Here is a 24,019-nt window from a genome sequence, read left to right on the forward strand (position 1 = left end):
TAGTTATATGATGACAGAGAACAAGACGATTAAAACAAATAAAGGGCGCACAAGATAACGGAGACAATTATGATAAGCTTGATAAGCTGCAGTCATGGCACACTAGCTGCCCAGCCACCACGCACTGTGCTGTGTCAGGCATTATATAATTATTTATAAAGCACATTTAAATCCTGACAATAAATTCATTATGCAAAGATCAGGATTTGTATGGAAGAGATGTGCTTGTATGTTGTACTTTGCATATTCTGTACTTCTGTATTTTACCAGTGTGTGTCAGCAGAAGCTATGATAGCAACACAAAAGTGTATTTCATTCCTGTATATAGTTTGTAAAGTACTTTGGTAGCCACTGTGAAAAGAGCACAATACTAATAAAGAAAAGGAGTACTTGTGGCACCTTAGAGACTAACAAATTTATATGAGCATAAGCTTTCGTGAGCTACAGCTCACTTCATCGGATGCATCACGAAAGCTTATGCTCAAATAAATTTGTTAGTCTCTAAGGTGCCACAAGTACTCCTTTTCTTTTTGTGAATACAGACTAACACGGCTGCTACTCTGAAACCTGTCACAATACTAATGTAAGCTTATGCCTCAGGTAATACCATTGTTGCCAACTCTTGCAATGTTATCTCAATGTGCTGTTTATCTTAAAGCTAAATGAGAATCTCAACTTTCATTAAATAATAATAAGTTGCTAGCTGTCGTGGTTGCAGAGAAAAGCTTGAAATCATGAACCATATACACACTAAAAGCTAAGAAATTGGAAAACAAAATGAAACCCACGTTTTAAAAAAACCTCATGATTTTTTGAGGATTGAATGGTTTTTGAAAATGTGGGATTGGCAATGCTGTAATATATAGAGCTTTTCAACCATAGATTTCAAAGAACTTGGCAGAGCTGGATAAGTATCATTATCCCCATTTTACAGAGGGCTGATAGTATAGTAAGTATGTTTTAGCTCACAAAGCAAGCATCTGGCAGAGCCTGAAACAGAACTCAGGTATCTGGACTTTCAGTCTGGTGCACTATCAGTTGGGATAGGTTCCCTCACCATGGAGCCAGAAGAAGAAATCTGTCCTTTCTTTTCCCTTCCTTGTCTGGTTTCTCATTTCTTTCCTTGGGCTACCCTCATTTTTTCTTGAGCTTCTTGCCCTCAAAACATCCCAGATCCAACTGCCTTCCCCTACTCTAGCATTTAAAGCAATAATTCTCCACTATACAGAATTACCCTATAAGGACTTCAATCCCTTCTAAAGGTGACCCACAACAGATGAAAATGGACTTGTGACTTCGACATTTAAAGGTGTGAAAGTTTGGGTTTGTTTGTTTTAAACAGGGATGTTTCAGGGCCGGTGCAAGGATGTTTTGCGCCCTAGGTGAAACTTCCACCTTACACCCCCCTCCGCCCTGAGGCGCCCCCCCTGCGGCAGCTCCCCGCTGCCCCCCTCCGCCCTGAGGCACCCCCCCTGCAGCAGCTCCCCGCCCCAGCTCACCTCTGCTCCACCTCCTCCCCGAGCATGCCACTGCCGCCGCTTCTCCCACCTCCCAGGCTTGCTGCGCCAATCAGCTCTTTGGCATGCAAGCCTGCGAGAGAGAGAGAAGCAGAGTGGGGCCACGTGCTCAGAGAAGGAGGCGGAGCAGAGGTGAGCTGGGGCGGGGAGCTGTTGCCCTGTGCGCACCTCCCCCAGCCCCATTACTTGCTGCAGGCAGCCCTCCCCGCACCCCTCTGCCCCAGCTCACCTCCGCTCCACTGCCTCCCCGGAGCATGCTTTTGGCTGCCCCCAACCACTTGGCGCCCTAGGTGACCGCCTAGTTCGCCTAGTGGTTGCACCGGCTCTGGGATGTTCTGCTTTTTTACATTACAAATTCAAGTCCTTTTTTAGCCTGGAATACAAAATAGTAACATCTCAAGAGTTAAGAAAATGTAAGCTGAGTAACTCTGGGGGGAAGAGAGTTTTAAATCAAGCTGTTTAAATGTTTGCGGTTCTGATGTATGAGAACTAACAACTTCATACTCTGAGACACTCAAGTTCTCCAGCAAAACTACAAAAGACCTGTGATGATGTTTCTGATATTCCTCAAATAAAATCAACATTTACCCTCGCTATTTGGAGCTAACATTAGTCCAGTTATCTGAAAAATAAAATTATCTTGAAGTATTTTCAGGTCTAAATTTTTATGACCTAAAGGAACTCATTTTATGAGAACATTCCCCTTCCTTAGTGTTTGAAAAAAGTAAAGCTCTGGCTACACTGCTAGCAAATCTGGGTCTGTGCGACTCATGCCTGGAGACTTGGTGTTTCCAAACCCGTGCTTGAGCATCCACGCTGCATTGGAAAGCTGAGCCTCACAACCGTGCTGGCATGTTCATGCTGCACTACAGACCCATCACAACTTCTACTTCCGGGGGCTTATCCCAGGGTTCCTAGTGCTCTTGCCAGCTGTAGCCACTCTACGACTTGGTTCATAATGGTTTGTGGGAGAACTTATCTGTCCAGCTCATTGAACTTGACCAGAAGTGGGTTGAGCCCAACACATCCAGCTAAGACACGTCTGTATCCGAACACTCCGAGCAGCTAGGAGTCATCAACATGAACCCTGACCCAGTGGAAGAATGTCTTCAGCTCACACTGTCAGTCCTATTTCAGAAATTAGGCAGAGCATCTGTGAGACACTGGCAGTGATATCTGATCTGCCAAAGGCAGATTTCAGAGGATGCTATTGACATGGCAGCCATGACCCAACAGATGCAGTTCATGCCTGTTGCCGCAACCTCACATTCCCCAGTGCTTCTGGAGCAGAGCCACAGACACAGACTGGTGGGATCACATCATCATGTGGATCTGAGATGACAAGCAGCAGCTCCAGAACTTTGTCATGAAAAAGCAGACATTCCTGGAGGTTTGTGATCAGCTTGTCATGACCCTCTAACAACAGGACACACATTAGGGAGGCCATGCCAGTCCAGAAATGAGTTAATATAACCATCTGAAAAACGGCTACTTAGGACTGCTATAGGTCAATGGCTAACCAATTTGGAGTTGGCAAGTCACCTGTGGAGGCTGTTGTGGCAGAGGTTTGTGAGGAAATCAGGAGTGGTGTACCCAAAGGTTGTGGGCACTACAAATGTTTCTGAAATAATTGCTGGCTTTGAGAGAATGGGCTTTCCCAACTGCATCAGGGCCATTGATAGGATTCATATGCTCCCAGTTTGCCCTCCACAAGAAGCATGAATACATAAACTGCACACTCCACCATTATGCAGGCACTGGTCAACCCCAGAAGCAGATTCATTGGACACTAACATGGGATGCAGCAGCAAGGTCGAGGGACGTGATCGTTCCCCTCTATTCGACATTGGTGAGGCCTCATCTGGAGTACTGTGTCCAGTTTTGGGCCCCACACTACAAGAAGGATGTGGAAAAATTGGAAAGAGTCCAGCAGAGGGCAAAAAAATGATTAGGGGACTGGAACACATGACTTATGAGGAGAGGCTGAGGGAACTGGGGATGTTTAGTCTTCAGAAGAGAAGAATGAGGGGGGATTTGATAGCTGCTTTCAACTACCTGAAAGGGGGTTCCAAAGAGGATGGCTCTAGACTGTTCTCAGTGGTAGCAGATGACAGAACAAGGAGTAATGATCTCAAGTTGCAGTGGGGGAGATTTAGGTTGGATATTAGGAAAAACTTTTTCACTAGGAGGGTGATGAAACACTGGAATGGGTTACCTAGGGAGGTGGTGGAATCTCCTTCCCTAGAAGTTTTTAAGGTCAGGCTTGACAAAGTCCTGGCCGGGATGATTTAGTCGGGGATCGGTCCTGCTTTGAGCAAGAGGTTGGACTAGATGACCTCTTGAGGTCCCTTCCAACCCTGATAGTCTATGATTCAAGGTGCATGATGCCAAGAATGTCTGGAGATTGGGACTTTATCTTCATGGACAAATTGGGACATTATTTCCACTGAATGACATTGTTATAAATAAAAAAAAAGGAGTACTTGTGGCACCTTAGAGACTAACCAATTTATTTGAGCATGAGCTTTCGTGAGCTACAGCTCACTTCATCGGATGCATACCGTGGAAACTGCAGAAGACATTATATACACACAGAGACCATGAAACAATACCTCCTCCCACCCTACTGTTCTGCTGGTAATAGCTTATCTAAAGTGATCATCAAGTTGGGCCATTTCCAGCACAAATCCAGGTTTTCTCACCCTCCACTCCCCCCCACAGAAACTCACTCTCCTGCTGGTAATAGCCCAAAGTGACCACTCTCTTCACAATGTGTATGATAATCAAGGTGGGCCATTTACTGCACAGATCCAGGTTCTCTCACTCCCTCACCCCCCTCCAAAAATCAGAAGTAGAAAGGTTAGTCAAGTACAGGGTGTAAACAGGATCATTTCATTAATCACCAAACTTGGGAAAAGCCATCACCAGCCCTAACAGCTTGGGTCTAAAACTAGAAAATATTACAACAGCACAGTAAAAAAAGTTCACTTTATTAAAACAGAGAATCAAATGACAAGATATCACATTTAAGTAATAGTGTTCAAGCATTGCAAAGAATAAACCTGAATCCATACCACAGTCAGTGGAGCATACTAGAAAACAGGTAAACTCAAGTCGTGGTGTATATGACATCTTCTGGTTCTTCATTAAATGAATACTTCAATGATAATGAAGCCACTATGTTTCTGCAATCAATGAGGTAGGTGAGGGTTTTGGGTTTTGTTTTTTAAAGTTTTTGAATACCAATTTAAGAATTGCTACCTTTTCTGTTTTGCATGAGACATACAGCATCAGGACTGTATGTATCACAAGTTATCAAAACTGATTTGTAAGGTGTGAGGACACATCATACAAGGAGTATCGACGTCATAATTTCAACTGCTTATGTTGGGTTTGTAACCCTTCCACTAGCAAATGTAGGATTTTATGGGCTATACACTTATCTTCCTAGTAGCTCTGCCTCTTCTTGCACAATAGTAAATCAATCTCAGGTGGATTATTTATTGTCCAAAACTGCCTTCAATTCAGATGGCTATAGAACAGGATTATGCTGAACAAGGAGAGAGAGAGAAAATGCACCTCAGTTATGTTAGACTTTAGGCTATGCAATACTTTCTGGAAGCCTCTGAAGGGGGATCTTTTCCTCTGGACAACAAAGGTGGTCTCCACTACAAGCATCAAAGTAGGAGCAATATGAGATCACTTCCTCATGAAGTGAAAGTCAGTTGATTGCAAAGCAGCTCTCTGAAGGCAGCTTCCTATATAAATCCAATTACACACAGCCCTTCATCCAAAAATTAGGATTATGTACATATTGGAGAAATTTCCCACCAGAGGGACTAGAATACAGTATTCAGTTACTCCTATCAATCCAAAGTGACATGCATGGATGGATCAGTCTCAAGAACAGGACATGCAGGAGGGAAGGAAAGGTTAATTTAAAACTTTACACTAAGCTCCTGGTGCCACAGAACCCCGAAGTATGATTTATAGGGTATATCAAGTTTGTAATAGTTTTTAAGTAATTTCCCTTCCTATACACATGTAAGATTGTTCAAATTGCTACACGATATGCAATAATTTTAAATATCTACGTTATGATAGCAAGAAACAGCAAGTTAAATCAATAGCTTAACATTTCTGATACTCTACATTTATATCTTTTACATGACAACACATTTCAGCATACAGTAATTTACTGTCTACCAAATTTAAAAATATACTCTATAAAGTGTGAAAACTGAACACTGTGTCCAATTATCATCTTTTCTTTAAGAGAGGCAGTTACTTGCCACAAAAATTAAAATTTCACACACAAGACTTAATTCTGCTTTTCACCGTGTCCATGTAACACCTACTGAAGGCAATGGACTTTTAAGTACCGGTATATATACAATTAACTCAAACCCTATGGATTTTTCATAACTTCAAAAATGAAACTTAACTACTCTGAAATGTCCATTTTATTTCCTGCTTTTTGGAATACAATACAGAGGCAGCATTTTAAAAGAAAAAAGTAACCATCACACTGTTTCAAATTATTAATTGCATTTCTTTTTAAAAAAAGTCTGTTGAAAATAGGCACAACTCTTTCTACATTAGTTTCAGTTGAACATACCTTTAAAAATATTCACATGCCATATTTTTTATTTAAACAGTTAGTCCAACTGAAATCATCTCAGCAGATTTAGATACGAATGAGTAAAATACTGGTATATAACTGTATATAAATTAATTTGCAACAATAAGTTATCTACCTAGATTTTTACACCACACCCACCATCATGGTATCCATATACCACTTTTAATGACCAAGTAAAAACATTTACAAAACTCCCACTTTTTGTTATCTATACTGCAGTAGTGCCTAAAGGCTCAATTAGCATCAAGCCCCATTGTGCCTGGCACTTTGTGAGAGTCACTAATTTTGTGTAGTTTAGTCTTAACTGACTATAAAGTACACAAGATTTTCCAGCTAGGAGAGAACTTGACCACTGAAATAAACCTAAATAGAGAAAAGCATGTACCTTACTTTTAAATTAAAGATGGTATGAAGTAGCTGTTCATACAAAACTGCATAGTGTTTTCCCCCAGAGAGAAGGACAATGTTGGTTAATGAAGACAAGCACAGTTACTATAATCTTTATTTAAAGTTCAAATGGCAGCTCATCTTCAATCTGAGAAAGTACAGTTTCAGTGTAGATATGAAGTCCAACGCCACCAAGCTACTTTCATTCTGTCCCACACAGCAGAGAGAGAATCAAATGCAGGACGGACATCCAAGATGGTGAACTGATAAGAATTATCTACTTCACCACCATCATAATAATCAATAACATATCTGACTTCCTTCCCACAACGATCAATAATCCAATCATGTCTGTCAAAAGGAAGTTCATATCTGGAAAGAGAATTCAGTAAATTAACACCAGCTATGAAATCAAGATGACATTTCATAAAATGGGCACAAGTCATATGTACTATATAGGCTACTCCTGCCTCTGTTCTGGTAAATATAGTTTAAAATTGTCGTTCTAAAACATTTTAAAAAAAATCTACTTCTACATCACATTTCAACATATAAGGAAAAAACCCCACATTTCTGGTCCTGTAAACGTACCCCATCCATGAGCGAATTCTGGCTCTGGGTGAATACTCTTTAGCTTTACCTCCAAACCGGATCAATGATGGTCCACATGGGCATTCCCTAAATGCATTTTAAACAATTAAAAAGACACTTTCAGTTTTAAGACAGATAACGTACAGTTTAAGAACTTGTTTTACTGATACATAAACTGTATATTAGAAAAAGTTGTGGTAAAAAATCAGTTATTCAAATAATAAAACAGTTACTTTAATAAATCTTTAAAATAGATTTACAAGTCAGCAGTAAGCTCTCAATAAATGTGAAAGTAACAGTGTGACTAACATATCTCTTCGGTATCTCCATCGGGGAGGACAGCAATAAGAGTACCCGTGACAGAAGAAAACACTAGAGATCATTTCTGGCCAATGGGATCACACTGGGTCAGATTCTCTTTTTTGAATAGACCACTCAAGTAAAGGAGGAGACTGTGGCCAAGCATTACCCACAGCAGGGGAGCTCTCAGTTGGTGTAAAAATGGCAGAGTTGGATCCTACACCAAACAGCCACTCACCCCAGTGTAAAGGGTGCGTCAGAGGGAGATGGTGAGGTGGACCTCTGCTGATTCTCAGATTACATATGGTTCCCTAGGGTGGACACAATAGAGGTCGATAAAATCATGAATTGTGTGGAGAAAGTGAATAAGGAAGTATTATTTACTCTTCACAGAACACAAAAAACAAGGGTTGCCCAATTAAATTAATAGGCAGCAGATATAAAACAAGCATAAGGAAGTACTTCTTCATACAACACACAGTCAGCTTATGGATCTTATTGCCAGGGGATGTGGTGAAGGCCAAAAGTACAACTGGGTTCAAAAAAATAATTAGATAACTTCATGGACAAAAGGTTCATCAACGGCTACTAGACAAGATGGTCAAGGATGCAACCCCATGCTCTGGGTGTCCCTAAGCCTCTGACTGCCAGATGCTGGGACTGGATCACACAATAGTTTCCCTGTTCTATTCATTCCCTCTGAAGCAATAGCATAGGCTACCATCAGAAGACAGGTTTCAGAGTAGCAGCCGTGTTAGTCTGTATTCGCAAAAAGAAAAGGAGTACTTTTGGCACCTTAGAGACTAACCAATTTATTTGAGCATAAGCTTTCGTGAGCTACAGCTTACTTCATCGAATGCATAAAAGTGGAAAATGCAGTGAGGATGTTTTTATACACAGACCATGAAAAAATGGGTGTTTTTCTCCCCTCACCCCACTCTCCTGCTGGTAATAGCTTATCCAAAAGTGATCACTCTCCTTACAATGTGTATGATAATCAAGGTGGGCCATTTCCAGCACAAATCCAGGGTTTAACAAGAACGTCTGGGGAGGGGAGGGGAGGAAGGGGGTAGGAAAAAACAAGGGGAAATAGGTTACCTTGCATAATGACTTAGCCACTCCCAGTCTCTATTCAAGCCTAAGTTAATTGTATCCAATTTGCAAATGAATTCCAATTCAGCAGTCTCTCGCTGGACTCTGGTTTTGAAGTTTTTCTGTCTTTCATCAGAAGACAGGATACTGGGCTAGATGGACTATTGGTCTGACCCCGTAAGCCCAGTCTTATGACCACATATTGCCAACACAAGTTAAAGAAGCCCCTAGGTTATTCTAACTTACTCTGAGAGACGAGCATTCTGACCCACATGACAGGATCTGTAACCAGCTTTCAGATAGCCTCTGCCACCAATATCCTGCACAAAGTGCATCTCAGATGTATGATAATCTAATACAATAGATTTTAAGGCCAGAAAGGAATTTATGATCATCTAGTCTGATCTCCTGTATATCACAGGTCATAGAATTTCACCAGTAATTCCTGCATGTAGCCCCTGCATCCTCTGGCTGAATTACAACATATCTTTTAGAAAGATAGATCATCTTGATTTGAGGACTCCAAGTGATAGAGAATTTACCCCATCCTTGATATGTTCCAATTGTTAGCTTATCCAGTCAATATTTTCATCTTGTTTCCAGTTTAAAAACGTTGCTGACTTAAACTTTCAGTCACTGGATCTTGTTAAACTTTTGTTCCTAACTAAGGGATTTTGGTACTACAGCCAAAAAACACACAAGTCTTAAAGTCTTGGAATTATAAACATCAGGTCATTTTCTGGGTAAATTGAAACCATTCCGACTTTTAAAGACTTACATTAGCAAGAACCAAAGAAATTTTTTGTTTTTCCATCTCAAATGTACTTACACAGCATGAAGAGCTTCCCACTTTAAAATCTCTTTCCAAGCCTGCTCATTGTTCTGATTGTGAATCTTGATAATATTATTCATATCTTTGGGGTTTATGTCATCATCTTTCCACCTCCATCTAAGAAAGGAACACTATTTTGGAAATTTTTACAAATATTGGAGCTTAAATTCCCCACCTCCTCCGAGAGGTGAAAGATCTGCCCCAAGGTTAGAGAGCAACTCTGTCAGAGTCAGAAGTCATGCATTGCTAGCTTCCAGTCCCCTGCTTTAGTCCTCTTAACTTTCTACGTACAACTTATAGTTATCTAACACTAATCACAGCTTGAACAAATAAACAGCATGAGCTAAGTCATGGTATTGGAATGTGCTGACAAAGCTATCTATAGTTAGTTTACATTTCACAACGCTTAGAAAATTTTGTGCAGGATGCAACCCAAATTCATTTTTGATAGATAAATGTACTAGATAAAGAAAAAAAATCATGTAAGAGTCATGTACAAATAACTCTCTTATTCCCTAATCCGGCACACGCATATACATGCGTTTACATTTAAGTTAAACATCTGCATATGGGTTTGCAGGATCAGGGCCTTAGTGTTAAGATAGTTTATAATAAATGGACTAAAGTTTTACTACTTTGAATACAGTGATATAAATAACTACTGTATTGTATCATCAATTGGACCTTAAAAAGTTTAAATATGACAGTTTCAACAAAAACCCACTTTACACATGTATTATTTGTATGAAAAAAAAAAAGTTGTCTCACTCTCCCATTACTGATCCAAAGCATTTTTTAGGCTAAGAGATTTATGTGCTTCATTCAGGCCTTGTCTACACTTAAAAAAAAAAAAAAAACCCCACAACACTATTGCTAAACCCATTTCTATACTAGTCAACACTAGGCAACCCATATTGCTACCCAAAGCTCCTGCAGCCACCAACATTTTTAACACCACTTTCTCTTAACCTGTTTAGTGAATGTCTAACTGATACTGACAGACACAGAAACCTTGTCTACACGAGGGGTTTTATGTTGCTAACACCAGTGGACCTGATCTAATGTTCAAAATGGAGGAACTTTCGTTAAAAAAAAAAAATCCACAGTGACCAAGTTTTTAAGACCAATTTCCTCTTGGGAAAACTTTTTAAAGGGATACTGACTTCTCTGAACAAGCTGACTGATTACTGCCTGCAGCCCACCAACCCCTTAATTAAATGCCTACAATATCAACGCATAATGATTTATTTTGCAGTCTTCTGGCTAGCACACATTCTACTGGGTAAAATCAGTTTACTTACCCTTTCCTTAGCATAGCATTCCAAAACATTTGTTCTGACGGATAAACCCATTTTTGTTCTGAATGCGCTCTAGGAATGGAAGACTCTTCTCTGATAGTTGATAATGGAAATGGTTGATTCAGGGATGGCATTTGATTAGGCGGTGGCATCTAAACACAAATGATTGCTTTAACAAAATCTCAGAGCCAAAAGTGTTTTGATATATCATAGTATTTTTTAAAAAACAATCACAGTATAACTATACAGTTGCTACAGACATCAAAAAGCATGGTCCTCTGAAGAAATAACTATTTCTCTTCTGAAGTTGGTACTCCTCATCCATGCCTAAGACTGCCAGATGTCCTCTTTCTCCTCTTTAAACCCAAAGCTCCACATCACAATTTTACTTTAAACAGAGAGAACCTTGCTGAGGCCCTGCAAAAGACCGATCTGAGGAACTCTATCAGGTAGAGCTCATCATTCAACATACCGCAGTGCTCACATCCCTGTCAGCCTTGGAAATATTAAACGAACCCTGAACACACATATAGCAGTGGCTCTATGGGCCATCTTGTCTTTGTTGTTAAGTAGACATTTATAATTGTGAGGGCATTCCCTACCCAAGTGGAATGATTTTAAAAGAAGATCAACTTTTAGGCCTTAACTATTCAGCAGTTTATCTTCAAGTGTATTCGCAACACAAAGATAGAACAGCTTTAACATCGATAGTTCTTTTGTCTGTGCCAGTGCTACTAGTGAGATCTCGTTTTCATAGCCACTTTAGAAGGGAACACACTACACAAAAGACACCCAGACTACACAAAAGTTACCATATTTCTAGGATCTATGTCATCTTTCATTTGAGATGTACTAGATTTCATCGGACACTCCACATATTCATATGCTCGTTCCTGATGTGCAGGAATATTATTATTTTGGTTCTCAACACCTTGGTCAGGAGATTTCATGTGCATTGGACAACCTGAAAAAAAGAAAACATTAAACCATGCATTAGTACAAAAATACAATTCATAATCAAATGTAATGGGACTTGGAAAGGGAAGAACATGGTGTGCAAGTAGGTATACAAGTCAATTTTCTTAGAGCTCACCAAACCACAATATAAACTAACCCCCTCCCCCCATCACCCCTTTGCTCTTTTCAGTTGAGAAATGGTTCCAACTCCCTCTGAACAAGTGGATATTATTTCTTATTTTTTAAGGGACAACAACATAATGATATTGAGAGTTCCAATTACACACAAGTACTCGTCAGTCAAATAATTGGCAGTTTTTTTCATTCCTGTGCTTGTCATTTCAACACACCTCTTGAATTTATATTACCAATAACAAATTTTGCAGCTTTTGCATAAGTAATCTGATGATTCCTAAGAGAATGATATCCACAGATTTCATCTGATAAGTAACGCACCAAAGTCTCTTGTTAAATGCTGACACCAAGCAACATGAAAATAATTCACCTTATTTTTTTACATCCATATACAACAAAAACCCTGTTCCTGAAATCCCAGATCCTATGTGGAGCCCCACTGACTTAGTTCAGACTCTCTACAGGTCTGCCTATACAGATGAGATTGCCTGGGCCTAAGGAGGAAATGATGAAAAAAAGAGACTTAGTAGAGAAGAGTTAAAACACTAATTTTGTAATCACTTGATATAACAGAGCAGGTCATTAATTTAATGGAGAACCTATAACAGTTTCTGTGATGAACTTTCCTTAAAAACAGTACTCCCACAATTATTATTGCAAGTGCCTAGTCGTGACCAATACAATTCAAGTTCCAAAAGAGTTTCTATTATAAAACCTTTTCCACATATTCAAATCTTTCAAACCCAGTTTATTTGGGACTGATGTTTCCATGCTTGTTTCTGCTCAAACATGAATTTATTGGGATGTTTTCCCCCCAAACTTTGTAGCCATCCAAATTCTCTAAGGGTATCAAATTTGTCCTGGAAGTTATAGGGAAGCAAACAGAATTTCACAATATACTTAGTCATTTCAGAGAAGACGCACACTTCAAGAACATATATTTCTACATCCCACAGCATTTGAGGCATCTTAAACGCCAAGACCACATTAAAGATTTTTAATTACTTTTAAGAATTCTAAAAACTGTGCAACTTAAGATTCATAGTTAGTTACCAACAGTCAAGTAATACAAATGCTAAGGTTTGGGGGAAAAAGAAAATCAACTCTGATGCTTTGCACATATACTGTATTTTCTGCTTCTGTTTTTCTGATTAAATGTGTAGTCTAACAATGTTTGCAACAGTATATACATAAGACTACAGGGCACGCAACACAGCTATGCAAATATTGCTGTTTGTTAGAACCTAGTCTTCTGCATGTTAATCATTATAAGTCAGAAGACTTATGTTCTTACTGTGGAACCCCAAACTTTAAATTAAATTAAAGTAGCTTCTGGCATTTACAGTTTAAAAGATCTCAAGTCACTAAGACTAGCCAGACTTAAAGAGTACATGCCTACACATTTTAAGAATGCATTTGGGAATCAGCTCCTCTTATCTTTCAAGACCTCAGTTCAGAGTTCTGTAGTTGAGGACACGAATAACTATAGCAATGTAAGAAATGAAACTTTAGACATCAGACACATCAGTCACTGTTACAGGAGACAGAATCCTGAACTATCACTTTAGCAGGTAAAACAGCTTGGTAAGAAACTCACACCTCTTTACCTTTAAAAATACAACTACTTGCAAGTTGCATTTTTGTGAAGGAAGACACTTGTCATACTAATACTCCTTTACTGATAAATAGCTTTCCTTTCTTGCAAAGTATCTTTCAAAGCACTTTTCTGAGATTTAGATTTTGTTTCACTCTATTTTGGTAGGTAGTTACCTTCCATTTTTTCCTGGTGCATGGGACATTCTGAAGGTGGAGATGCTGTTTGAGGGTGTACAGATACATCTTCTGACTGAGCAGCAATAGATGGAGATGAAGTAGACAAACCCATCACAACTTCTAATTTTAGATCAGATTTGAAGAGAAAAAATTGTACATCTAAAAGACAAAACCATGGGCAATTCTTACTAAAACATAACCATGAATACATTTTCCACAGCAAATCACTAAAAAGAAATTAAAGTAAAAAACAGGCATAGGATGGTCAGCATATATAAATAGTTAAACAGTCAGCATTTACAATTAATGATGAATTCATAAACACCAGCAAAATATCTGGCTTTTTAGCAAATGTCCGAGACTATATCTATGAAGCTATATCAGAGCAATGTAAAAATGTTATTCCAAGTCCCTCAGTCTTCAATAAAAAAAATCAGAACTATTATTTTTATGACAGTCACAAGCACCTTGAGTTATAGTCCAGTTCAGCCCCAATTTACCATGTGACCCCCAGTAAGTGTGGGTCTCCTCTGAAGAGTATCTTTAAAAATAGCACCTTAGGCAAGCCATCTGTTTCCTCTGTGTATACTGCCACATATACCAAAGCTGGTGAAAAAAATAATTCCTTTCGTTGTTCTTTTTAGACCTACATGAACTAATTAATACTGGTAACGGAGCATGAACTGAATTTTATACTATTTCCTATATCAACAAAACTGCTTGTTTAATTCTATTTGTAAGGTTAAATTTTACCTTCACCGTACTATAGCCTAATTTGAAGAGAAGAACAGTCCTGAGGTTAAAACACTGTATGTGGATTTGGGAGATCTGCATTGAACTCCTAATCCTGCCAGACTTTGGGTGACCTTGGACAAATCACTAGATTTCTCTGCACTTCGGATCCCCAGCTGCATAATGGGGAAGATACTTCTCTACCTCCTTGGGTGGCTAGGAGAACAAGTGTGAGCGTCTCCGGCAGGTGCCTAGATACTACGGTGATGGGGCCGTACACATCCAGCCGTAACCCAAGGCCTACCTTGAACAGGCGGGAGCCCAGGTCTAAGTGGGGCCCTAATCTGCCCCAGAGAGGGGCGGCCCTCGCAGTGTCATGCGGGGGGCGAGAGCCCCGGCCGCCCGGGGGCGCAGGCAGCCCCGAGCCCCAACACACGCGCGGCTCAGGGAGCCCGAGGGGCAGAGGCGCGCAGAGGTCACAGTGTGCGGGTCTCCTCCGGCCGCTGGTGCCCTGCCGGCCTGGCGGAGCGGCAGGGAGGCGGCGGACGGGCGTGGGGGCCCGCGGAGTAAGAGCGCCCAAAGGCCCCAGTCCGCTCGGGTCGGCGCCAGGAACACGGGGGTGCCAGGCCCCCCGAGCCCGGCGGCCTCCGCTCCTCCCAGCGGGACCTGGGCAAGGTCAGGGCCGACTCCTGGCTGGCCCCCGCAGCGCCTTTCCCCGGAGAGCGGCCCACGCGCCCGCCCAGCCACGGTACCGCAACGTCCAACGCACCCGGCCAGTACCGGCCACCGGCCACCAGCCCTCCCCGCGGCCAACAGAACCCAGCTCGCGCCGCAACTCCTCGCGCGGTTCGGCATGCGCCGCACGATCTGCGCATGCGCCAAACCGGAAAAGGGGGTGGAGCTAACGCGATGCCAGAAGGGGCGGGGCCTACGGAGCAGCAGGGTGAGGCGCTGAGTTTTGCCCGTGCGGGTCGGGGACGTGAGGGGCGCTGGGAGACCGAGCAGCCGTCGGGGAGGTATTTTCTTAGGCCACTTTTAAAAGGAGTGTCATGTAAACACCTTCCCTTGTTCCCCAAGCGGTGTCAGGCTGCGACCAGCCGGTAACAGCCGCAAGGGTGGTTAGAAACGGTAGCACCTCATGATAACGGGGCTGCCCAGTTACTTCCTTTAGCTGCGGGTCCCTGAGGCCTGACCTGAATGAGCTCTTCATTCCCCGCTGCAGCGTTTGAAAGTTGTGTTCACTGTGCAGCTGGATTTCCTGCCCCACTAGCCTTCGCTTTTGTTTGCAATCTGTAATACACCACGTCCTATCAATTTAGAAGTGGAGCTCCGTCAGCTTTTGTGGCCGCTGGAAAATGACAGTACGATTCGTGGATTTACAAAGCCCTGAGCACTAGCCCAGCCCCTATAACCTGAAGTAGCTGAAGAAACCTCTCATTTGTGTAACTGCTTCCTCAGCTCTGTTCAGTCCTCGCAGACAAGTGGAAGTGGGCAGCTTATTTAATGCTGCAATGCAGGTCGAAGCAGGAGAGGTTGACGCAGACTTACATAAGGAACCAATTCTTCCCCTTGCACTTAAGCATGTAGCATGAAAATTGTTATGATGAATTCTCTAGGTCAACTACCATTTCTTAATTTAATAATTAGGTCGCTACTATGATAGAGTAACATGTAAAATGTAACTGAACATAGTTGAATTATCACTAGGAAATCAAAACACATTACCTTGCTATTGGTTGTGGGTATAGCACTGTTCTACTACATTTCAGATGAAGTTTCAGGTTGAGAAGTGAGAGATAGTATTTACCTTATGGTTATACCAAAGAGAGAAGCCTTTTTAACAATGTAGTAGTAGTTATAAAAGTTACAGAAAAAAATCCAAGTACAGGAGCCATAAAACCTTGTGCTAAAATCAACACACCTGCCAGTTTGGGTAGAGATTTTTTTTTTTTTTTTTTTTTAGGAGGAGTTTAAAAAGAAATGAGAGAGGGAAAAGGTGGGAGTGGTACATTGCGAACTTAGCATTTTGGGTGCCAAATATTTGTCTATGGAAGAAGGAAACTATCCCAATCACTTTCCTGGTGGTGAAAAAAGTTTTAGTTTAAAGCATTAAAGAAAATGTAACTAGATGATTCATTTTACCCTATATAGTTAAGTGTGACTAGTAACTGAATACACCAAAAATAGCTATAGAATATTCTGATTCTAGCCTCACCAGTGTTCACAGGAATGACCAGAGTCCTCTCATTTAGGAGGTAACTTTCACCCTCGGTTAAGGCCACACACTTGAACACATTTGCTTTGAGGAAAAATATGGATCAATCATGACCTACTTCATTCTGTATGGCAAAACAGAAACACAAGCATTACTCATCTAGTAGTACTATAAGGAGGAAGCATGGATGTTGTCTCAGATGCACTCAGGAAAGCCTCTTCCTTGATAACAAATCTCTCTCAATTCTGGGATATACTCTCTGACCTAGTGTAGTGGGTGACTTCCTTGTGATTCATATAGGAGTTGATGCCCCACGAATTGCTTTGAAATTTGCTAAAACATCCGCTAACGTGATTATGTATGTCAGGGCTCAGATTCAGTCAGTACTCAGGCTACTACCTATTTCTCTAGACTCTCAGTATTCAGTTTTAAAAAATACATTAAGGCTCTCACGGTTATGACTGCACAGAAAAGTTAAAAAATCTGAACTCTGTAACCAGTGCAGAGATGTCTACTAGAGCCTACAGAGAGCCTGGAACAATAACTCAGAAAGACATGCACTTCACATTCATCTCAATGAGATGTTCACTCAGGGTACATCTACAGATTTCTTACTCCTGGGGAATTCTGCACCACTGTGCGCACACAGAATTCATGTGCCCTGAAATTTTTTTTCTCTGCAGAAAATACATTCTGTCAGAGAGGCTCTGCAGTTATGCCTTTTGCCCACAAAGGACTGCTGTGGTGCCAGAACAGAGGCAGCTGGCTTACCACTTACAGGCTGTAGCAGTCAGCAGCTGATAAGGAGAGAGCAGAGCCTTCATTCCTCACAGTACGCTGTCCGTAGGGCCAAGTGAGGAGGCACAGGATATTGGAGGCAGGAGACAGAGAGAGCAGAGCACAAAGGGCTGCTGGGAGGTCACATAGACAGGGGTTCAGAAGGGCTAGTGGGAGGGGACAGCCTGGAGCAGGGACTGGATGGGAGTGGGGTGGCATGGGGGGCAGAGCCAGACAGGGGATGGCTGAGGGGAGGGGGGTGCAGGGACCCATGGAGATGCGGGGCAGGGAGGAAGGGACACATGGGGACAGGGGCAGATGTGCCTGAGTGAATGGAAGAGGCTAAGGGTCAGCCAAACCTGTTCCATACTTCTCCCACTAGCACCCAACAACCCTCCACTTTCACTCCCCGGCTCCTTCCCAGAAATTACTTCCCTTTCCCTCAGCTCCTCCATTACCTCTGACTCCCCAACATTTGCACTGTTTCTGAGGGGTGCGAAAATTTGTTTCTGTATTGTAGTTTAAATGAATTATTACTCAAAGTTCTGTATTAATATACCTAATAAGGATCTATTCGTCAAAAAAACATTTCCTGAATCTTTTATGTTGTCTATATTGTTACAGACATAGTTGTTGACTGGTATTTTGAAATAAATTACCAAAATAATTGAAACTGGCATGATTATATTGTGTTATTATGACAAATAAAATATGCAGAATTTTAAAATATTGTGCACAGAATTTTTATTTATTTCTTTTGGCACAGAATTCCCCCAGAAGAAACTTTTGTTGGCATAGTTATATTGGTCAAGGGGTGTGAAGAGGTGCGATCCCTGATTGACATATAGCCATGACAGCAGAAGCCCCCTAGTGCAGGTGCAGATATACCAATGAAATTTGCCCTTAGCAGTACAGTTTGTTTTGTTTGTAGGGAGCAGTTTTACTATTCCAGTACAAACTGCAGCTTTGCCTGTATATAGACATTATCATCTCAGGAATCTGAGGTAATAATTTAAATGTCAACCTTGTTAACTGTTTTATTGCTTATGTAAGAAAGGAGCAGGAGGATTACAGATCTGCACAATTTACTGCAAGAGATATCTCAATTTGGTGTTACAAGCAGGGGCCGTCCCCTCCCGCCACATCCATGAGAGAGGTAAGCTGAGGGAGCCACCAAATCCTGTAGACATATTCAAGCTTCACCAAGGGGCGACCCAAGCTCAATGAGCACAGTGGAGTTCACAAAGCAAGCATGATCATAAGCAACTGTGAGTAGCACGGCAATTTGGTGTCTCACATAGGTGCTTATTCTGTCGATAGAGCTTGAAAGACTTTACCACCTCTTCCCCCCCACCCCAATTTTACTCCTGCATATGGTAAAACCTAGATATGCAAGTAAATGGAGCAGGAAGAGCGGGATACAAAACTAATGAGACTATAAGACTGTCCACAAATGACTTACCAAGGAAAATGGTCAATATGTTGGATCATATTAAAGACGTTCTCTATTAAAATCACAGATGAGTTTGATTTCCCCATAGTTTAAATTTCAGGGTATTACTAATTAAGAGGTCTCTTGGTTTTTAGTACTGTTTCTCTCCCTCTATGTGTGAAAATTGCAAGCTGCTTATTGTATTAGTACATTCTAAGACCGAGTCTGTTCTCAAAGCAATTCTTTGTAACAACAACCACTCACACAGAGAGAGACTCAAAGCAATACTCTGTAACAACAGAAACAGCACCCAGAGACTCCCCACCCTTTTGTTGTATTCATCTCGCTTTGTTAACAATTGTGATTAAAATAGAGAGAGGATGTATGTGGATGGATGTTTGGTCTGGATAATAACTGAATGATCAGGGAGGTGCCAGCCTAAGAATCCAGTGTCCATCGGCTGAAGAAGGCGTCAAGTGGAAATAACCAGAGAACCCTCGGAGGGCAGAATGGAATCCACCCACCAGCCTCAAGCATGGGAGAACCAAAGAACAAGATAACATCTGGCAGCACGGAGCCGTCAGGAATGTGACATCTGCTGATTGATTCAGCAACAGCATGATGAAGCAATTCCCATAGACTGACATAGGAAGAAATTCCTATAAAAATGGACTCTGGAAAGTGAGAACTTTGGGGTCTGATTCTGCAAACCAGCTTCCAGGAGCATCAGATGTACATCTGACGAGGCCCTGCTCCCTCCTCATGTCCAGGCCACCTGGCAAGTGGCTTGGCATGAGCAACTCTAAGGCTAGTAACTATGATAACAACCTTGCAGAACTTGTGTGTGTGTGTATGAATACATATGAGAGTGAATGGAATGTTATAGCAATAACTAATTGCTTACTATGATTCTTTCTGTATTCACAATAAATGTGGTATTTTGCCTTTTCCCCTTTAATAAGATCCTGCTGGTTTTTATTTTTTTGGTATAACAAATATACTGCTAATGCAACAGGAGAAAGTCAAGAAACATGCTTTAGACATTCAAATTACAAATATGTTTCACAATCACCCATTTTTGGTAGGAGTCACTGTCCAATAAACCCATTAAAATTAAAAGTAGTTTGTTTATAAGAAGATCAAGTTCTAATACTAACCTTGCCAAATTAGAATTTCTCTCATTAAAAGAACACTGTCACAATTTGAAATGTGGATAGTTTCAAAAATTGAGTTAGAAAGAGTGTCAGGTGTTATACCTACCCAAGTCCCCTCACCAATTGTTGCCATTTTAATCACTTTTAAAAATATATATAAAAGAAAAAGTTTCATCTTTTTTGCTGCGAGGAAGAGCTACCAATACACCAAGGTGAAAACAGACTATCATTAAAACAATGAAACTGTCTATACCAGGGGTGGGCAAACTATGGCCCGTGGGCCAGATCCGGCCCCTCAGGGCTTTGGATCCGGCCCACAGGATTGCCACCCCCGTGGCGCCGCGGGCCCCGCACCACCCGGGAAGCGGCCAGCGCTACATCCCTATGGCCCTGAGGGGGGTGGAAGAAAGAGAGCTGAGCGCACTGCCCTTGCCTGTGGATACCTCCCCCAAAGCTCCCGTTGGCCATGGTTCCCCATTCCCGGACAACAGGAGCTTCGGGAGAGGTACCTACAGGTGAGGGCATCACGCTCAGCCCTCTGCCCCACACCCCAGAGGCCCAACCCTTTCTCTGACCCCTCCCATACATCCTACACCTCTTCTCTGCTCCAACCCCTTGCCCTGAGCCCCTTCCGGCACACCACAACCCTCCCACACCCCAAGCCCCTGCCCCAGCCCCACATTCATGGCCCTGCATGCACTTAAATTTCCCCACCCAGATGCGGCCCTCAGGCCAAAAAGTTTGCCCACCATAGTCTATACAAAACGTACTGTCAAGTAAACAAAATAAAGAAACTGAAAAATCATTTCCCTCTAGTCTTTGTTATAGAAATCTTGGGTATTACTAATTTCAGAGAGAAGTGTGATTTTTAAGTTGGTGTTCTTTTAAAAACTTGTACTTGATACCCCTTTTATAAAAAAATAAATAAATAAAAGCTCTAATCCTGTAGGATGAGCAAGGGGAGCTAACCTAAAATACTCCACTTCATAGGCTTTGAAACAAGAATCAGAACTTAATGGTCCTCTCCACTTCCATAAGCATCCTTATTTACCATGTTTCAGAGGAACAGCCGTGTTAGTCTGTATTTGCAAAAAGAAAAGGAGTACTTGTGGCACCTTAGAGACTAACCAATTTATTTGAGCATGAGCTTTCGTGAGCTACAGCTCACTGCTGTAGCTCACGAAAGCTCATGCTCAAATAAATTGGTTAGTCTCTAAGGTGCCACAAGTACTCCTTTTCTTATTTACCATAAATCTGTCTGTTTCTAAGTCACTCTTAATACCAGCAGAGAACAGACTGATGGGACTAGAAAGCTATTACTTTGGCCTTTACTATCTGCATCAAGTCATGGAGTGTGCCTTGCTACCTATATGAGAATAGGCTTGACTTAAGTTACCTGTAGCAAACCCATATTCTACCACTGAAGGACAAAATTTTCTGTAACAGCAATAGACTCTAAATCTCAGGTGGTCTAGTGTCTAAGGGGGAGATTTTTAAAGGCACAAAGGACTGTTAGGTGCCTTACTACCATTTGTGCCTTTGAAAATCTCACTCCAAAAGCTTTGTTAAAGAGGCACATTTGTTGTGAAGTTCATGGTATTTAAAATTAAATTTTAGAGCAGGGCACTCTCCTTTTCCTCCTCAATCAATACCTGTGTGACGTGCTCTGGCAGATTGTCCTAACAGACCATTTTCCCTCCCATGAGCCCCATGTGGAGTTAAAGCACTGAAATCATGTGAATGCTTGCTACTGTTGCTTGGTAAATCTGGCATCCATATTTTCAATGGCAGCTTTATGCATACATAAGCTTTACCTCTAAAGATACAGAAATAGTTAACCCTTGAAATTTGCCATTCTTAAGTGTATTTCAGATATAAGGGCCAAGTTGGTCTTGCACAATTGAATTCCAGTATAGCACTTTCTAGCTTTTGCAAAACCTCAAACAGATCTTCTCTTTAAAAAGTGGGTGGGAGATTTTAGTGATAATGGCTATTAAGCCCATCTTAAAAACAACAAACAGTGTGCCCACAATTTGCTCGTCTTGATCTCCATAAGAATTCCTATCATTCAAGCTACATCAGGTTCTGAGTCAATTTCTACAAATCTCTGCATGGGCAACAGCCAAATAATAATTTTGATTATTGGCTTCGTTCCTGATAAACAAGCCCAGAGTATAGCAAGAATATCTAGCTCTTAGCTACCTCAGAGGCATCAGCAAGGGCTTGAAGTTGCCAAAAAATTGAAAACATCTTTCAAAATAAACTCAAGTCTTTTTAAGAAAGAGAATCTATTTTGAGATGCAAATAAGCAAATTCAAGGCTGTGGTTGGTGTAGTGCACAAATGCCACCATGAGAAGTGTCTTGTCTGTCTTTGGCTGCATACTACTAAAACAGCCCATATTTACTGCTGTACCATCTTAAATCAGGCAAACAGGCCAGTTTTGATTTGAGCTTTTCTGCAGTAATCCCAAATCAGTTTTTATTCCTTATGCACTACCATCAGCGGTTTCAAATTCCAAGTATATTACGTCAGTAAAGAGAGCATAAGGTTTCCCTTCATACATAAATTAGATGTATACTACAGACTGTCACTCAGTTACTGACCTGTCAGTGGATCCACCAGCAAGCCCAATAATAAATTTAACTTTCTACATGGATTTCTAAAGACACTTCACTGAAAGAATTTACATTTGCCTCTTTCGAGTCTTTCATTCAGAGGGTTATAGTTAGATACAAAATTCTGGGCACATTTGGAGTGCAAGCTGCAGAGTATTGCCAAAATCTTTGACTACATTCATATTTAGAAGCTATGTAAGCATGGTTAAACAAGGCAGCAAACGTTTGGCTCTCTTCTCCTCATGTTGCATTTTACAGAGCAATCCTAGTAATAAGAGCTTCTTGTGAGCAAATTGGAACCTTTTCTGCATCTAGGCATTTAACATAACAGGGGTGTCGATAACTGTTTATTTGTGGAGACTAGAGTTAAATAATAAAACAACAGCTGTTGACTATCACTTCAATGAGTAGTTTTGTACCATGATTAAATTTGTCCACTTTTAATTAAGTGATCTGAATGATCACACTAGCAGACTATCTAACCACAGTGAAATGTAGTAAACTAAGGCAGACTCTCACCAAATACAGGATCAGTGACCGTGAACTAGAGGTGGATATTGGAAGGCACAAAGTAGTCTAATCCCAAAGAAGAGCAACTGTGCACCCAAATGTGATAGAGGAGAGTGAGATACAAAACACTTTTTATATCCATATCTCAAATACAAAGTAGTACAAGAAAAAGATTTTACACTCTGGCTACACTTGGCTAGCTTGTCATGACAAAAAAAATCTCACTGAATTGAATCATACATTTGTCCTAATTCCATTTAGCTCCTCCTTTTTACTTTTCCCAAATCCAACAACTCAGTGCTGATATTAACGCCTTCCCTGAGACTGAGACTTCCTGCTTGCTGAACAGGGAAATAAGACACTTGTCCAAATAGCACTTCTGGGCCATTAGGTTTTCCACAGCATGCCTTACTTCATAGTAACTTATAAAAGGAGACCAAATTATTTAGTAAACAGGTAGAAGAGGACCCATTTAATAAACAAAGACTATTACCCAAGAATGCCATCTACCAATTCAGGTAATTTTGCATAGTTCAGATTTAAAAAAAAAAAAATCACAAGCAGGGGAAATAAAACCCTTGAAGCATTGGAGTGCTTTTCTCATAGTAAACAATTTGTGGTATAATATTAAAGAAAATTTAAAGCACGAAGAACATTTGTGGGGTCAGAGAGATTAATAAGTAAAATAAAAGGTAGCTTCCTCTGAGGAAGTCATTTCATGAATTCTTTATAAAAATTCTTGTAGCTATCAGGTTAAAGATTACAGATTGAATCACCTTCCATTAAAGTCAATAGTTAAATTCCTATAAACTTCAGTGGAAATAGGATTAGAGCCTGCATTTTTTTTTTAAATCAATCACTTAAACTTGGAAAGATGCCTTTTTATTTGAGCAGTTACACAGACAATTACATTGTATAGACATATCCATCTAATGATCTTGGTGCACATACATTTGTCAAGAGCTCCAGAGACGTGTAAACTCTGGGGACAAGGACTGTCATTATTTATTTGTACAGCACTATAGGGTCCAACCGGATTGCACCCATTTGGCACTATA

At 41.0% G+C, this 24,019-nt stretch overlaps 1 protein-coding gene across 2 annotated transcripts; it reads right to left on the reverse strand.

The window, feature by feature from the left end:
- Positions 1–4,490: 4,490 nt before the first annotated feature.
- HCCS (holocytochrome c synthase) lies at positions 4,491–15,158 on the reverse strand. Of its 2 annotated transcripts, none has more exons than XM_048860657.2 (7): positions 15,026–15,158; positions 13,522–13,683; positions 11,472–11,623; positions 10,663–10,811; positions 9,359–9,478; positions 7,138–7,224; positions 4,491–6,918 (listed from the first exon to the last, which is right to left on the reverse strand). In XM_048860657.2, the coding sequence occupies exons 1-7, from the start codon at positions 15,129–15,131 to the stop codon at positions 6,711–6,713; spliced, it is 984 nt and encodes a 327-aa protein (XP_048716614.2). In that variant the 5' UTR covers positions 15,132–15,158; the 3' UTR covers positions 4,491–6,710. The 2 variants fall into 2 exon arrangements, with proteins under 2 accessions (XP_048716614.2, XP_048716615.2); XM_048860658.2 differs by lacking the exon at positions 15,026–15,158 and adding an exon at positions 14,561–14,982.
- Positions 15,159–24,019: the final 8,861 nt, after the last annotated feature.

This window comes from Caretta caretta, chromosome 8 (genome assembly GCF_965140235.1).
Source record: "Caretta caretta isolate rCarCar2 chromosome 8, rCarCar1.hap1, whole genome shotgun sequence".
Classification (NCBI taxonomy): domain Eukaryota; kingdom Metazoa; phylum Chordata; order Testudines; family Cheloniidae; genus Caretta; species Caretta caretta.